The 17,150-nt window shown below is 38.6% G+C and overlaps 1 protein-coding gene across 1 annotated transcript; it reads right to left on the bottom strand.

Moving 5' to 3' along the window:
* Positions 1-296: 296 nt before the first annotated feature.
* On the bottom strand, positions 297-10,914 carry LOC112000315 (aconitate hydratase, cytoplasmic). Its single transcript, XM_024032416.2, has 20 exons — positions 10,437-10,914; positions 8,536-8,640; positions 7,991-8,151; positions 7,815-7,907; positions 7,200-7,385; positions 6,770-6,931; positions 6,323-6,467; positions 6,043-6,185; positions 5,879-5,935; positions 5,701-5,780; positions 5,515-5,590; positions 4,704-4,889; positions 4,544-4,611; positions 4,308-4,426; positions 3,651-3,772; positions 2,867-2,965; positions 2,287-2,766; positions 1,211-1,309; positions 874-1,116; positions 297-724 (listed from the first exon to the last, which is right to left on the bottom strand). The coding sequence occupies exons 1-20, from the start codon at positions 10,732-10,734 to the stop codon at positions 656-658; spliced, it is 2,991 nt and encodes a 996-aa protein (XP_023888184.1). The 5' UTR covers positions 10,735-10,914; the 3' UTR covers positions 297-655.
* Positions 10,915-17,150: the final 6,236 nt, after the last annotated feature.

Below are 17,150 nucleotides of genomic sequence, written 5' to 3'. Positions count from 1 at the left end.
TAAGCATTTAAAAAAAAAAAAAAATTGTTTCAATTTTATTAATTATTATATGCTGGATCTTTATCAAATTTTTTAATCGACTAAAATTTGTTAAATGCTATAACTGCGCATTAGGACATCCATACCCACAAGTATGAATCAACAGGAATCATGGCCTACATATGCAAAATTCGCAGGACATTGACGTTTAAGATTCAAAACTTAATAAGAAATTCAAATCCATGTGAGTGTGAACTACACCGTAGAGACTTGTTTTCATGACATTGGCAAAAAATAAAAATCAACTTATGCACACAGAAAAAAAATATTTATGCATATATAATATATATATATATATATATAATTACTAATATAGTAGAACACATAATCAATCACACAACTTTAATCCAATCAAACAAAAAAAAAAAAAATCACACAACTTTAATGCAGGTGAAACTCCCCTGAACCTTTAAAAAGGGGAAGAAAACAATGGACTTTCCTCACAATTTAATTGCAAACACCATCCCAGCTAAATGGAAAAGGGGACAAACTAACTGGTGAACTCAGAGGCTGTGGCCATGATTCATGACATCTCTAAATGTGATTGCCCCTAAAAAAAATTCCCGAGGGAAGAAGCTTAGAAGGTGTGAAACAGTGAATGCCAAAGCTCAATTGTTTACTCTTTGCTCAGGTTTCGGATGACATATGGAAGAATGCCGCCATGATCAAAATATGCCAACTCCACCTGCAAAAGCAAATTGTATCATATTCAAATACTGAACAGATGTGAGCAAGTATAACCCCCCTAAAAAGATGATTCTTCCATCAACAACTCCATTCATCTTTCTGAATATAAGACTAATCAATAATACAAACTGAGTTTGGAGCAAGTACCTCTGTGTCAAAACGGACTGTGCACGTGAAAGATTTGCCAGTGTTAGTTGTCACAGTAACATCTTGGCCAGGCCTTATCTCACTGATTTTGCTTGGAAGGTCTATTGTATAGCGCTCATGACCTGTCAATCCTAGTGTTTCTACATCCTCACCAGGCTTGAAAGAAAGTGGAATAATTCCCATTCCAACCAGATTGCTGCGATGGATTCTCTCATAGCTCTTTGCAATCACAGCTTTCACTCCCTAATACAGAAAAGAAAATTGACTTTATAAGAGACCAAATAAAGTGACATGCACCATAGGCAGATAGCAAGCAATACATAAAATTTGCACTCACAAGTAGTGCTGGACCCTTGGCAGCCCAATCTCGAGAACTGCCACTTCCATACTCTGCTCCAGCTAAGACAATTGTGTCCTGCCCAGCAGCCTTGTACTTCTGCAAATAGAACACAAGTGTAAGATAATATAGCGTCAAAAAGCAAGCTACATATTCTGCACAGGCCTGCACGCTTAATGTTCACCATAACAACATAAAATGGAGAGGAAAGGCCAATTGGCTTTAGCCTAAATGGCTCTGCCCCCCTTAGGAAGGATATGGATTAGATTAACGGGATTGAATCCTGCAGAGTGTGCATTAAACTACCAGGCAAGAGTTGAATCCTGCAGAGTGTGCATTAAACTACCAGGCAAGAGAGAGAGAGAGAAATGGAGAGGAAACATTGAAATGACAAACAATGAAGAATCCACTGATGGCTCCAAAGGACAATCTCTTTTAATAGCAAGTGCACTGTACTAGACCTATCCCCAAAAGAGGGGAAAATAAGCATACTGCATACTTGCAAATTTCATGTGTGACTCTTGCTTATCCAGAATAAATGAACATCACATCTCAGATTCTAATTTTCCTTAGATCGTGTGATGTGATTTCCAAAGGACCAAAATTGAACGTTCACTTTGGAGTTTTAATATGCATTGTGTGTAATTCCATGTTAATTCAAAATAACACAATTTTTTTTTTCCTAGTGGTAAATGAATGAGGCACAAGCTCTAAATCTGCTAAGCAATGTCACCACCAGAGACAAACAAATCCTGCTAGCATAGATATAGAAAATTTAGTTTTTTCACCAGAGGTCAGTATTTTTTTTTGATAAGTAATAAATTTTATTTGAATAAAAAATCATCTAGCACACAGGTAGTGTACAAGATGTAGGTCATATCTAGGATTTCAGTGTAAAAAATCAAGAAAATCAAAAAAGTTAGAACAAAAAAACTTCTCTGAAGCCAATGACCACTCAAACAGACACAAAAAAAAGGAAAATCCAAGTATATAAGTGTAATGTGTATGAGCAGGAATAGTAAATTTGATAGAATAAAGGATGAACTGCAAAAAAAAATTGATTTCTTCGGACTTACCATTGCTGCATCAAACACATAAAGCTTCTCTCCTGTTGGGATGTGAATTGTCTTGGGACCCACTTCTCCATTCAGGAGCTTGTTGACAAGACGAATATTGGCAAAAGTACCCCTTGCCATGACTTCATCATTGCCGCGACGACTTCCATAGGAATTGAAGTCCTTGTAATCAACCCCACGCTCAAGTAGATACTTTGCAGCAGGGCTATCCTTGTGGATACTCCCTGCTGGAGATATATGATCAGTGGTTATACTGTCACCAAATTTGAGCAAGCAAAAGGCATCGTTTACTCCATGAGGTCCGGGAGGGTCCATAGTCATGTCATTAAAATATGGTGGCTCATGAATGTAGGTTGAATTTGGATCCCAAGAGTAAAGAGTTGAAGAGGGGACCGAAAGCTGATTCCACATGGGGTTCCCCTTTGTGATAGCCTCATAAGTGCTCTTGAACATATCAGGCAACACACTAGTTTGGACTACCTAAAAACGAATAACATTCAACATTCATTGGGACTCAATTTTTTTATTCATTTGACCACAAATAGTTTCTATCACAAATATCAAAACTAAAGTCATCTACCTCTGCAATTTCTTCATTACTGGGCCAGAGGTCTTTGAAGTATACGCTCTTCCCATCCTTCCCTGTCCCAATTGGCTCTTTGTCAAAGTCAATGTCAACCTGAAATCATCAAAAGGTTGTAATGATTGAGATTTAGCACCTATAGAAGGAAAAAAAAAAAAAAGTAATCTTTTCAGGTATGGTGGGTGTGGATTTGGCCGGTGTTTATGAGCGTTGGAGAGGAGAGACAGAAGGGGGAGAGGGAAGAAAGGGATGTGCTGGAAGAGAACTGGTTTAGAAATAATATCAGAAAAGCATGCAATCTTGAAAAGAGTTTATCTGTCAGGAGTAGGGATTCTGAATTATATGCATACCTTTCTGTTTCCATTGTTTGGAAAAATAAGGTTCTTAGTATTATAAATGTCCCATTTTTCCACAAGTCTGAATATTGCTAAGCTTAGTATATAATATTATACCAAATTTGAACATGGAGACATAAGCAAGATGGAGTACCATCCAACTCTAGTCTTGAAATAAGTGTATAGTGGCATCAGATATGTTTACAAATCACTGCATGGTACTGAGGCCATGATTCATCTGGGAAACATTTTTATGCATAATTTGAAGAATGACAACATAGTCACTTTATGTTCAAATTATTAAGCTGTGTAGCTTGACTTCATATTCATAAAGAGGCCCTACTAGTAAAGTTGTCTATCACGTGCAAGATATCTCAATTGCATTCAAAGGGGACTCCAAAACATGGATGGGAAAAAAGTCTTTTACCACAAAGTTATGCACATACCGTGCCAGCAAGTGCATAGGCAACAACCAAAGGAGGTGAAGCAAGATAGTTAGCTCTCGTTAATGCATGCACACGGCCTTCAAAGTTTCTGTTTCCAGACAGAACAGCAGCCGCAATAACGTCTGCAAGTATAAATGAAGAGGATTATAGAGAAGAGAAATATGAAGTAGATTGAAAACCTAAAAGTACAAGGACCCGAAAGTAAAATGAAAAAATTAAAACTTCTAAGGGAGACATCAAAATTGCAAAATCCCAGATTGACACTTAAGATAGAACAAAGAAAAAGAGAAGCAAAATTCATGTAAGATCCAGAAAAAGGCCAATAGGAACATTGGTCACAGGTTACGAGAACAGGCATTATTATGCAGTAGTGATACATGTACAAGATATTTTGAGTGAAAAAAGAAATATTTAGAGAGAAGAAGAAATAGAGAATGAGGACTTCTTCGAGGGAGCCCGACCTCCTACACAACTAGTGTTTTAACTGAAATATATCTAATGAAATTTTATTGAGAATTCTGCAGAATTTATACGCACATACTCACAGAGCTTCCAATCCATATGGTTTAATAGCTATATTCTTGACACAAAACAAATATAAAATTTTCATATATTCTTACTGAAAAAAGAAAAGAAAACATAGTTCAAGGTAAATACCATTATCTGAAATTGCAGAAGAGACTGATTCATCAAGTTCCCCAGAATTCCCAATACATGTTGTACAGCCATAGCCAACAATATGAAAGCCTTGCTCATTTAAGTACTTTTGCAGACCACTACAGACACACCGGAAAAAGTATTTCTTCATTGAAGATATCAGGCACCCAAAAGAATAATTGAGTTTAGTTTGGCAATCAGGCAATCAATAGAAGAACTGGACATTGACGGCATACCTCTTGAGCAGATATTTAGTAACAACTCCAGAACCAGGAGCAAGACTTGTTTTAATCCATGGTTTAACCTGGTTCATAAATGTCATAATTACATGTTACAAAAATATAATTATACCTACCATACATAGAATAGAAAGTGAATCTCAGAAGCCAAACTGACCTGCAAACCTAGTTCACAGGCTTTCTTTGCAACAAGACCAGCGCCAAGCATGACACTAGGGTTTGATGTGTTTGTACAACTTGTAATAGCTGCAATGACCACACTACCATGCTTAAGTTCAGCAGGTTGTCCATGGAATGAAAATTTTACCACCTTATCCTTTTCCTCCTTTGGTACAGCAAAGCCCTGCAAGAAACCAAATTATCACATATACGGGCACAAGAAACAAATCAATCCCACTCCCTCCAAATAAAAATGAATGTCTCACATCACTACTTGGAATTAGGTATCTATGCAATGCATTTTTGGTTCCACTTCCAGCAAGATGTCATTCACAACCTTAAATCAGAAAAGTCTAATAATTTATTCATTTCAGGTTTGATGACTAAACTGCAATTCCAATTATCTAAAAATTGCTCCTATTAGAATGCGAAAAAATCATGGAACAGATAACTGCATGCAATTGAAACTAGACCTGATCATGCAATGGGCAGCCTGCGTGGCTTAGTAGAGCTCATCTGCCAGGTGCGCATGGGCTCACATTTTAGAACCTACGAACTAGAACAGGCTTAAAAAACAGTCCTGATAAGATTTTGGGCTGGACTAAGGCTAGGTGCTCACAAGCCCTGCCAGCCCGAGAACACTCTCAACAGACAACAGGGACAAGCCCACTTACAAAATGCATCTTTAAAAATAAGAATTGGCTTACGAGCTGGGCCAGGCTGAGCATATTTTTCAATCTCATATGCATAAAACCAATAAACCAGGCCCAGCCAGGTTTTGAACATGATCAGGTCTAATTGCAACCTACCTTAAATCCAACTTGGTTATCAAGACATGCATGCCAGTCAGACTTCATCTCTTTCAATGAGACCCGGTCATGAGGCCTGTTCACAAATAATAAATCATGGATTAATAATGAACTCAAAAGATGCAAATAAAAGGGGGGGGGGGGTGGGGGGGGGGGGGTGTGGAGGGAAGGTGACATAAGGCATACCGCTTTGGTCCTGAAACACACGGTTCAACATCTGCCAAGTCCAATTGTAGATAAGATGTGTACACTCTTTCTTGTTGAGGCTGGATCACCAAAAATTGTCTTGTTAACCTCGGATCTAAGACTTCCATCTTAAATTCAATATCTATTAATGAAGATGACAAGAAATAGAAGGCCATACCTCATTATAGTCAACAAACATTTTGTTTGCACGCAAATATGTTTCTATCATTGACACCTATATAAGCAAAATAATGGTCACACCACATGATATAACTTCACTTAAGCACCAATATCTTTAATACAACATCACTCAAATCAGGGGAAGAAGGAGGAAGATCTCACTGTCTTATCACTTCTTCCAGTTAATTTAAGGTATTGCAATGTCACATGATCTACAGGGAAAAAGCCCATGGTTGCCCCATATTCGGGAGACATGTTAGCAATAGTGGCCCTATCAGCCAGTGATAATTCACCCATACCCTCACCTGTATGCATATGAAAATGAGTTAGAGCTATATACAGAATAAAATAAGGTCTTTTGACTGGAAATTTTAATTCCTACAGATAAGGAGACTAACAACTGAAATTTCTACCTTTCACATCCCCAAAATTATCAGCTTACCATAAAACTCAACAAACTTGCCAACAACACCATGCTTCCTCAACATTTGGGTCACAGTTAAAACTAAGTCAGTCGCGGTAACACCATTATGCAGTTTTCCCGACAACTTGAATCCAACAACACCAGGCAACACCATGCTCATTGGCTGTCAAATGTGCAATATACAAAGTTGAAGGAAGACACAAAATCAATTATGCTTTATGCACATTTCCAAAGAATGGTAGCAAATGCCTGTTGGTGAGTGCTAATTCAAAGACAGTTGTGACCATGGGAGAAGGTTGTGTATTTTAACAGATAAACCTAAATGAGGGGTTTTTTACAAGTATAGTGAACAGATTAATCTTCTTCACCAATGCAATGTCCCAACTATGAAGTAGATTTACTAGATTGAACAACACTTTTGATTCAAGTTAAAAGAAACTCCCTTCCAAACTCAGGACACTTTACCTGCCCAAGCATTGTTGCCTCAGCTTCTATTCCTCCAACTCCCCAGCCTGCAACTCCCAACCCATCAATCATAGTTGTGTGGGAATCAGTACCCACCACACTATCAGGGTAGAGAGTGCCATCAGTGTTAAAAACAACCCTTCCAAGGTATTCCAGGTTAACCTACAATTGATCAGAAAAACATAGTTCCAAATATGTCAATTTCAATTAACAAAGTGACTCGTTTGAAGCAAGCAAGGCCCATCTACAATGGCTCAAAGACAAGCAATGGTGGTGCACCACATGTTTTGCACTCAAAGAATATGGTGCATATTTCATGAAAGTTGCAACCTAGCGCCTTGAGCCTATCAGTAACAGCACCACACTGAACACTTGCCAAGCAGTAAAAGTAGGATTTCTTTATGTGAATATACAATGTCAAATTCCTTACCTGGTGAACAATTCCTGAACCAGGAGGAACGACAAGCATGTTATGGAAAGCAGATGATCCCCACTTAAGAAAAGCAAATCTCTCCTTATTCCTCCGAAACTCATGTTCCATATTAGCCTGTACTGCATTTTCGGATCTAGCCACATCAACTTGAACAGAATGATCAACAACAAGGTCTACTGGAACCTGGATGCAAATATATGATGTTAAAATGAAATCCCCACGAGTCATATGAATGGACAAGCCATAATGCACAAGAAAATTTATTTAAATGTACTAGAATTATACAATGCATTTTCATTGACCATCAACAATCATATTAATTTTCATTGTAATGTAACGTCAAGGACACAAGCCATAAAATCATCAACATCTGAGGCAGTTTTAAATATCATCATTTAGAACTGAGAATAAAAACGAGAATTACCATTGATCAAGAACAACAGCTACTTTCATCTGAAAGCTAAACACTTCCATTACAGGAATTTTATTCCATCTGATGTTGGAATAAAGACTATAATTGACACATAGATGGACTCAGAACCTTGTAGGTAAAACTAATTGGTATCCAACTATGCAATAAAATTTATATGGAAAAAATGGAGATTCACAAACCAATGGATTGATCTTGTTAGGATCCGCACCAAGCTTCTTCATGGCATCCCGCATGCAAGCAAGGTCAACCACTGCTGGTACTCCAGTAAAGTCCTGGTAAACACAACACAACCCTTACAAAGTGGACTAAAGTAAATAATTCAAGCTAACACAATCACGAAAATCATTCTATGAACCTGCAAGAGAACACGAGCAGGCTTGAAGGGAATTTCAACTTGCTTTGGAGATGTATTCTCCCAATCAATAATCTTTTCAACATCATCAATGGTAACTTGGAAGTTGTCACAATTACGTATGGCAGATTCCAAAAGAATCCTTATAGAGTATGGCAGCCTGTCTGAAATTCTCCAAAAGGTCAAATATGACTTTATCAAAAAACTGTAGAAACAACAACAACTTAAACAAATACTGATTTTTTATTTATTATTATAAGTAAAACAAATACTGAATTTGATATTAGCAGGAGGCAAAATAATAAACCCCTTTAAAAATGGAGTGAATATGATTCATAGAAGGATAACACTTTTATCCAGGAAATCACATAAACCTGTTTCTCTCCATTAATATACTTGATGCCAGATAGGACAATAAACAGGATGTTTAGGGAAAAAAAAGGTGGTTTACTAATAGAATCTAGAATAAAATTAAAGAATGCTAAGCTAGAAGAATACAAACAAAAGAAAAACAGTATAGTTTATCTCAGTAAATTTAATGTACATACCAATTCTGGGATCATTCAGAGCCGGCAAACTATAGAATTTCCCGAACTCGCCACCTCCAGGCTTGGGAAGACTGGTCAATATTTTCTTGAAAGCATGTTCAGTTGCTGAATAGATAGAATGGAAAAGAAAATGATTCACTGAAAAAGTCTACCCGGACATTCTAAATTCATAGTAGAAACCCTCAATTACAGGCATCAAACAAATTTACCAAATGAATACAAATTCAGTCTTTTGAAAATAAAATAAAATAAAATACCTCCGCACCTTTTCATTTAAAACATGCCAAAAAAACCCATTTTTTAGCCTTACATTCCAAACTTCTAAAAATAATTTTCTAGTTTAAAACTAGGATTTTTGGCCTCAAGAATCTGTTCCAAACATACTCACACGTACCAAACATACTCATACACAAAACAAGCACTTACTTAACTATTTAGGTAGTGTTTGGCATCTCTCTTAGAAATGCATTTCTCATATTTCAATAAAAGGAAGTGCATTTTGCAATTTTTAGTGCAGAGTAAGTTGGTCAGGTGGTTTAGGAAGGCGTGGAAGGCTGAGGTGGTGATTGGGGCTTAGGGATTGTCTGGTAGTGGTGTTAGTGGGATTTGAGATCGTGAGTATAGACGGAGAGGTGGTTTTCCCAGAGTTAATTTGCTTTGCTGTTACAATTTCACAATCAAATTCTTTAATTTTCTTCACCAATGCTGGCTTTTGTACATTCATCATGAATTCAATATTGAATGCTTTATTTGTGATTTCCTCGATTGAGTTTTTGTAAATTTCTATTTCTAATGTGTTATTCATGCTGGTCAAGGAAGTCAAAGGTGAGCTAGGCACCTGGCCGATGCGAGGCGCCTCTAAGGTGAGCCACCTTCACTGAGGCACTCGCCTTTAGAGTGAGAGCAAGGCAAGTGCTGTAAACCATGAATAATAACTAATTTCTTCATGCAACTCATGCCAAAAACACTTTACTAATTTCTTCATGCAACTCATGTCAAAAAGACTTGATTATATATATGTATATTTCAATAAATTACATGCATATGATTTTTTAAGTTCTACATGTATAATAACTATATTTAGAATTTTTCAGGGCTCAGAGAATACAAGGCCTTGGCTCTTGGCAATTGTAAAAGTTATGGATGAATAGGATTGATTGTTATGGTTTGGAGGAAAAGGAGGGTTTTTTTTTTTTTTTTTTTTTGTTGAGCGTGCGTGTTGGGCTGTGGATGCATTTGGGACTTGTATTGGGATTTTCTTTCTATTGCTGTTGAGAATGAGAGTTTTTAATTTTGTTGCCTATTTTTTTTATGGAAATGGAGACAAATATGTTTGAAACAAAAAAATATTTTATATTTGTGTTATGGTTCTTATTTTTTAAAAATTATTAATTGAGTAATGTTTTCACAATAAATTAGTATGTAACAACAACAGAAATATGCTTTCTCTAATTAGACAAAATTTTAGCATAATACCAAACAATTTTTTTTTTTTGTTAAGAACAATACACTGTAATAGTGTCATGCAATTTTTTAAGAATGCCAAAGTTCTCAATTCTCCAGCCCCAGTAGAATTACCACATACCAAACGCTACCTTAACTATTTCCTCATAACCCACAAACACTGACACACATACATACATAAAAAACTAAAAACAATTTAACAATTTGGCCGAACATTATTTTATTCGCACTTATCCAGAAAGCGATTAAAATACTTTCACGAACAATGACTTTTATATAATAAAGGCATGTTTGTTTGCTTTAGCTTAAAATCCCAAAACGCCACGTAAACAAACACGTACTTATACATACACATACACATACACATACACATACACATACACATACATACATGCATATACATATACATTCAGAAGCAGGTAAAAAAAAGAGAGTACCGGAAGTCGAGAGATTTCGGTCGAGAACCGGAGCGGCGGTTCGGGCCTGGGCTCGGAGGCTAACGGAAGAACCGCATCCCAGCCAATTCACGCCGTGGCTCCACCGCGTCGTTGCCGACCACCTCAGTGACCGAAAAGCCTTCGTCGATAAGAATCTCTGCTTCTGATTCGCAAACGACGCGTACGCTTGCGACGACGAGGCTGAAAACGACGTCGTCGTCGAAAGCCTAGAGAGCGTCGACGACGACGAGAATCGCAACCGCGGAGCTCTGAGCAAGGCCGAAGATGACGTGGCCATGTTTACTAGGCTTTAGGAAAACCCTAACGCCGTCACAGTGACAGGGAGACAGAGAGAAATGAAGGTTCTGCAATGGTGGTGATGTAAGGTGAGGGGGGTTCTGTTAGGAGGAGGTAGGGGGCTTATGGGCACAGTGGCATTTCTGTATATTTGAATAAAGGTGTTAGCGTGGGGTTTATCTTGGCCGTTTGATGGGATTATAGAAGGAATAGACGTTGTGGGATTAGGGTGGGGCCCATTTGATTCGGTTTGACTTTGACGTTTATAAACTATATTGCAGTATTATAAATCCGCGAGTTTTCTGGAATTTGAAGGATTTTTCTTTTTCTGTCTTCTTTTTTTTTTTTTTTTTTTGAGGAATAATTATTTGTCCTATCATTCACTTAGGCGCATGGGTTGCGCCAGTTTAGAAAATTTTGAAGTTTTTTGTTCCCTTTTTTTTACCCCTGTATTTTCTTTAGAAATTTCAACGATAAAATATAAACTCACAACTTGTTAGCTTTTCTGGCTGCTAATGTTCAATCAAAAGTACTGAGATTCGTTTAGATAGAACTTATTTTACTGAAATTGAAAACTGAAAACACAGTAGTAAAATAATTTTTGAATGTGTGAATAGTACCATGAGACCCATTTTTAATGAAAAAGTTGTTGAAAAGTGAAGTTTGTGGGATCCATAAACAGTGCACAGGTGCACTGTTCATTGCTAACTTGGTCAACAACTACGGTTGAAGCAAAAAAAAAAAAAAAGGGGAAAACGCAGACTTAATGAAAGAAACGCAAACGTGGGTTTGGAAACGCAGATCCAAACCCACACTAAGTTCTTGTAAGGAAAAGAGTATCTACAATTCATAGTTGCACACATCGATATATTGTGGGATAGGGTGTATTCCTATAATTGATCAAAAAAATAATTTGTTGGATATATATGTGTAAATAATGTCTCATGTTGAATAAAAATGACAAAAATAAATTATTAATATTATATAGTTACCCAAACTCATAGACTTAAGTTTTTTTTTTTCTTTTTTTGAGAAACCAGACTATCAGTAGCCTCGGCTTTTATTCAAATGAAACAAACATCAATGAATGCCAAAAAATACAAGAGGGACAATGTCCGCAAAAAGGTTTTCTAACTAGACCTGTGGCTCCCTATAGTTCTTGGTTTTTTTCACTAGCGCATCTACAACAATATTTCAGTGTCTAGTATTAAGATAAAGTTTGAAGATTGAAGAGTAGCAGCTTGGGAGCGAATATCCTCAACAATGTGGCCATAAGCTGAGTGCTCAGAGTTGTATTGTGAGATGGCGTGGATCACCTGAGTTGAATTGCCTTCAAAGGTAACTTCTTGAAGACCTAGTTTCACTACAAACTGCACAGCTTGTCAACAAGTAAGGGCTTCCAACTCAACCACCATCTGAGCTAAGGGAACTGGCATGGATAGTGCGCCGATAGCCTCTCCGCGCTAGTCTTAAATGATGACTCCTAGGACTGCTCGGTTGCAAGATTTGAATACCGCAACGTCAAAATTGGCTTTAAACTTTTAAGCGTCAGATGGGCACCATTGCTGAGATAGAGAAGTAACAGTGGCAGTTGGTGTCGGGTTTAGGGACTCAAGGAACTACTACAAGTAACTTCCAGCCAGAGAGTAGATTCTATTGAGGGCCTGGACTAATAAGTTGAGTCGCAAGGCATTGCGATGGTTCCACAACATCCAGGCAATGATGATGAAGATCTCGAACCTGTAGTCATCCTTGCATTGCATGAATCTGTCAAGGAGATCTTGGAAACTTGGCAGATGGGCATTGGCAAAGTGAAGGAACCAGGATAATGAACTCTAGATCGAGTCCAGCTTCGTGCATAACCATAGAACGTGTAAGGTATCTCCAAATCGTTGCAAGCACGCTAGGCGAAGTGCTTGATTTTGTTTGGCACTCTAAGCTACCACAATGGTCTCCAGAACTGCCTTTGAAGCTCTGGTGATGAGGTACCTACACTGTTAGTAATATTACATGAAACATGAAGCTTATAGGCACTCTTGGTTGTAAACATACCAGATGGAGTGATCCCCTATATGATTTGGTCAAAAGGTAGCCTATTGCTTAGGAGCATGCCGCAAATGGCTAAAGCTTCATGGGGTAGGAAAAGCTAGTTTACCATATTAAAGTTCCACACTCCCAGGGCAGAATTGATGAGGGAGCTCACTTTGGTCCCTGGAGCTATAGTGGGAAGAGGCGAGATGACTAATTTGTTGGCTTGGACTGGCAACCACTTGTCCTCCATTATCCTAACAAAATGTCCATTCCCAATCCTCCAAACCATCCCTTTCCGAGTCACATCTCTAGCACCTAAAATGCTCTTCCATGCATAAGACCCTAGGGCGGAATCTTTAGCTTCAAGGATTGAACAATCTAGAAAAAAAATGTGCTTTAAAAACTCTATGGCATTGAGAATCCGGATTATTAAGCATGCGCCACACTTGCTTTGCCAACAAAGAGTCATTGAATTTTTCAATGTCTTTAAAACACAACTTTTCCCACTTCACTCAGTGCACTTTTTTATTCTCCTCGCTATACCCCCACCAAAATTTCCTAGTGAGAGTTTCCAACTCCTTTATCAAGCCTTTAGGGAGTTTGAAGCAACTCATAGTATAGGTAGGAATAGCCAGAATGACTACTTTAATTAACACCTCTCTACCTGCTTGTAAGAATAATTTCTCCTTCCATCCCTGTAATTTTCTCCATGCTCTTTCTTTAATATAGAGAAAGCTTTGCTTTTTGGCATGCCCCACCAATGTTGGCAATCCCAAATATTTTTCATACTAGCAAACAGTTGGAATTCCTAGAAGTTATTGAATCTGGGTTTGCATGTGTTGTTGAGAGTTGGAATTGAAGAAAATGTTTGTTTTATCTCTATTTATTTTCTGCCCTTAACCTCTTTCGTAGACTGAGAGTAAATCAAGGACTTTCTGGTATTCCTCCACCTTAGCCCGACAAAAGAGTACATTGTCATCTGCAAAAAATAAATGGGAAACTCATGGGTCATTTCTACAAATAGATACTCCTCTTATGTCACCATTATTTTCAGCTTTTTTAATAAGTCCCTACAAGCCCGTGGCACAAAGAAGAAACATATAAGGTGATAAAGGGTCGCCTGTCTAAGCCCCCTGCTTGGCTTGATGTGACCCACAGGTTGACCATTAAGGAGCACAAAATAGGAAACTGTACTCATACAAGATGTGATAAGGGAAACCAACTTGTCCGAGAAACCCAAATGCTTCATTACCTTCACCAAGAATACCCATTTCACCCGGTCATAAACCTTACTCCTATCAAGTTTTAGAGCCATAAAACCCAATTGGCCTTGCGTTTTTCTTTTAAGGTAACACAAAGTCTCAAAAGCCACAAGTACATTATCAGTAATAAGTCTACCAGAGAGAAAAGCACTTTTAGAGTCAGCTATCACATGGGATAAATTTTTTTTCAAATGATTGACCACCACTTTAGCAATTAATTTGTAGACAACATTACACAAACTAATTGGTCTAAACTTTGATATTCTTTTCGGGTTTTTTACCTTTGGAATAAGGGAGATGAAGGTAGAATTTAGAGATTCATGAACCATACCCTAGTTTAATGCATTTAGGATAATAGAAACAACATCCTCCCTAACAATATGCCAATAAGTTCTGTAAAAAATGGGAGACATACCATCAGGCCTGGAAGCAATGAGGAGAGCCATTTGTTTGAGAGTTAGAAGCACTTCATTTGCCTGGTATTCACGGCTTAAGGCAGCATTCATGTCCTCTGTGATCGCCGGTTGCAAGTCCATGAGAATTTCATCAAAATGACTCAAATTTGAGGTTGTGAACATGTCTTGGAAATAAGATTCCACCACTCTGCCCATTGCCTCTTCCTCTTCCACCCATACTTTGGTCCCATCTTCCAAGCCTGAAATTTGGTTGCATTTATTTCTTTGGTTTGCTTAACAATGAAAATATCTATAATTTTTATCACCTTCCTTCAACCAAGCCGTACGGGACCGCTGTTTCCACATGCATTCTTCCTTGTTTTTCAATTGTTCAATCTCAGTACGTAGCATTTGCACACGGGAAGGGTCTGAAACATACCCACCCAATTCCTCCACTACCTTCAATTCCCTTAATTTTTTGGCTAGAGAAGTACAGATGTGCCCAAAAGAGTTTCTGTTCCAAGCCTGCAAACTGTCTTGGACTGAACCTATTTTTTTGTTGACACCCCATACCGAAGAAGCCAACCTTGCTGGGTCCCATGAATCCTGAATCACTCTTTCACATGAACCATCCTTAATCCACATAGCCTCAAATCTAAAAGGCATGCCCCTCCTATAGAATCGCTTGAACTCTGAATCTGTGCATAGGAGTATCGGTTTGTGGTCGGATTTGGGAGGTGGGAAATCTCAACATCCAATCCATTGTGGCTACACCCCTATCCAAGCGGATCCAAACATTGTGAGCACCAGGTCTCCCATTGCACCATGTAAAGGGGTAACCATTAAAGCTTAAGTCCTTTAACCTTCAATCATCCAATGCATCTCTAAATAATTGCATTTGTCTTTCGGGTCGGTCAAGCCAACCAAGTTTCTCTTTGCCTAACAAAATTTCGTTAAAATCACCCATACAAATCCAAGGAAGAGTGTAACGACAACTTAAGGCTCGTAGCAAAGACTAGGAGATTTCCCGGCTGGTGGTGTTGGGGTCACCATAGAAACCCGTAAACCACTAGTCATCATCAACTCCATGGTCCACAATAGCATCAATATGGTTCTCAGAATAAGACTGGACATCCACTGAACAATCTGCTTTCCAAAGTAAAGCCAAGCCACCACTTGTGTTTACCCAAAAGACTACAAAAATGTTTGCAAACTGCATCTTTCTTCTAATTCTTTCCATTGTAGTTTTCTCAACTTTTGTTTCTATCAAGAAAACAATTTTGAGATCTTTATTACTCACCAAAGCGGCAAGCTCATCTTTTGTTTGTAGGTTCCCATGCCCACGACAGTTCCAGCTAAGGCAACTCATTGGGTTGGGTGGGACTGGAAACCAGTCTCCACCTGATAATTTTCCTTGTCATGTGACTCACAAGCTTCCCTATGCTATTTTTTTGACACCTGTCCATCTACTAAATCCAACCTCGACCTCCTTTCTGAACTACCTTGCATGCGAGTAGCATGCTGCTTTTTGTTGACCACACGGGCTAGCCTCTTGAAAGACTTGAGTGAAACAGGGATGGTTGGGGAGCCTACCATATTTGTACACTCACATAGAGGAGATTGTAAATCAACTAATGGTGCATGGTTGTGTAAGGTCCACCACATCACTAGCTTTGGGAACAATATTGAAATCCATTAAAGAGGCATTAGCCATGAACTTGTCCATACATAACCCCTGGATACTCTTAGTCAAACTATTCGTACCTCCACTATCAGAATAGCCAGACCTATCCACTGCTTCACTGACCCCACTGACGTCCATATTTGACAAATTGGCTGCTCGTGATTCCTCTATTATCACCTCCCTCATAAGCTCACTCTCACTTGATGTTGAAGTGTTCATGCCAGAAGCCTGGGGCGAAGCTAAAGCTCCTTTACTACCCGATTTCCTCCACCAAGGGGCCTAAGTGCGAGAAGAACCCTGAATCACAGTTACTGTCTTCCTTAATGGTCTAAACATGTCAGCCCACATCCATTCCCCAAATTGCTAATCATCTTTCTTCAAGTTTCCCTTGCCCCTAATCCACAATTCACAATCTCTTTCTCCATAGGATAGCTGACCACACCAATAACAAAAATTGGGAAGGCGTTCATACTTGATTCCCACCCAGCCTATCTACTTGCCTTCAAACCATATTTATGACACCTTGGCAGAGGTTTTGAGATATCGATGGAGATTCGCACCCTCAGGAACTCACCTCCGTTACCATCATCTTTAGGATCCACAACCTCGATAACCTTACCAATAGTATTACCAATGGCTTCTCCTGTGGCTTGGTTTAAACTTTTTTCAGGGACATTATGAAGTTGAACCCAGAACGTTGCCCTAGAAAACTTTAGAGATGGGACTTCTTCCATGACTGTAGCTCACTGGAATACCATAATGTGCTTGTCAAAAGTCCATGGTTCAAACTCTAGCACGCATTCGAGATCGAGGTTATCCTCAAATTCGAACAGGAGAATATTATCACCGATATCCCGTATTTTAAGTTCCCTAACAGGTGTCCATAAGGGCTTGAAGGTGCGAGCAACCAAATCCACGTTCAAAGTCCTTTTAGTGAAAAAGCAGCCTGCCAATCGGTGAGCAATCTCCTCAACTGGTTGTGGGGCTTGAACCCCTTGTTCCTCTTTATCATCCAACATGAAACGTGACCACAGACTATCCAGGC

Source organism: Quercus suber, unplaced genomic scaffold (genome assembly GCF_002906115.3).
Source record: "Quercus suber isolate HL8 unplaced genomic scaffold, Cork oak 2.0 scaffold_219, whole genome shotgun sequence".
NCBI lineage: Eukaryota > Viridiplantae > Streptophyta > Magnoliopsida > Fagales > Fagaceae > Quercus > Quercus suber.
The sequence above is the reverse complement of the archived record's forward strand: the minus strand, read 5'-3'. Positions and strand labels throughout refer to the sequence as shown.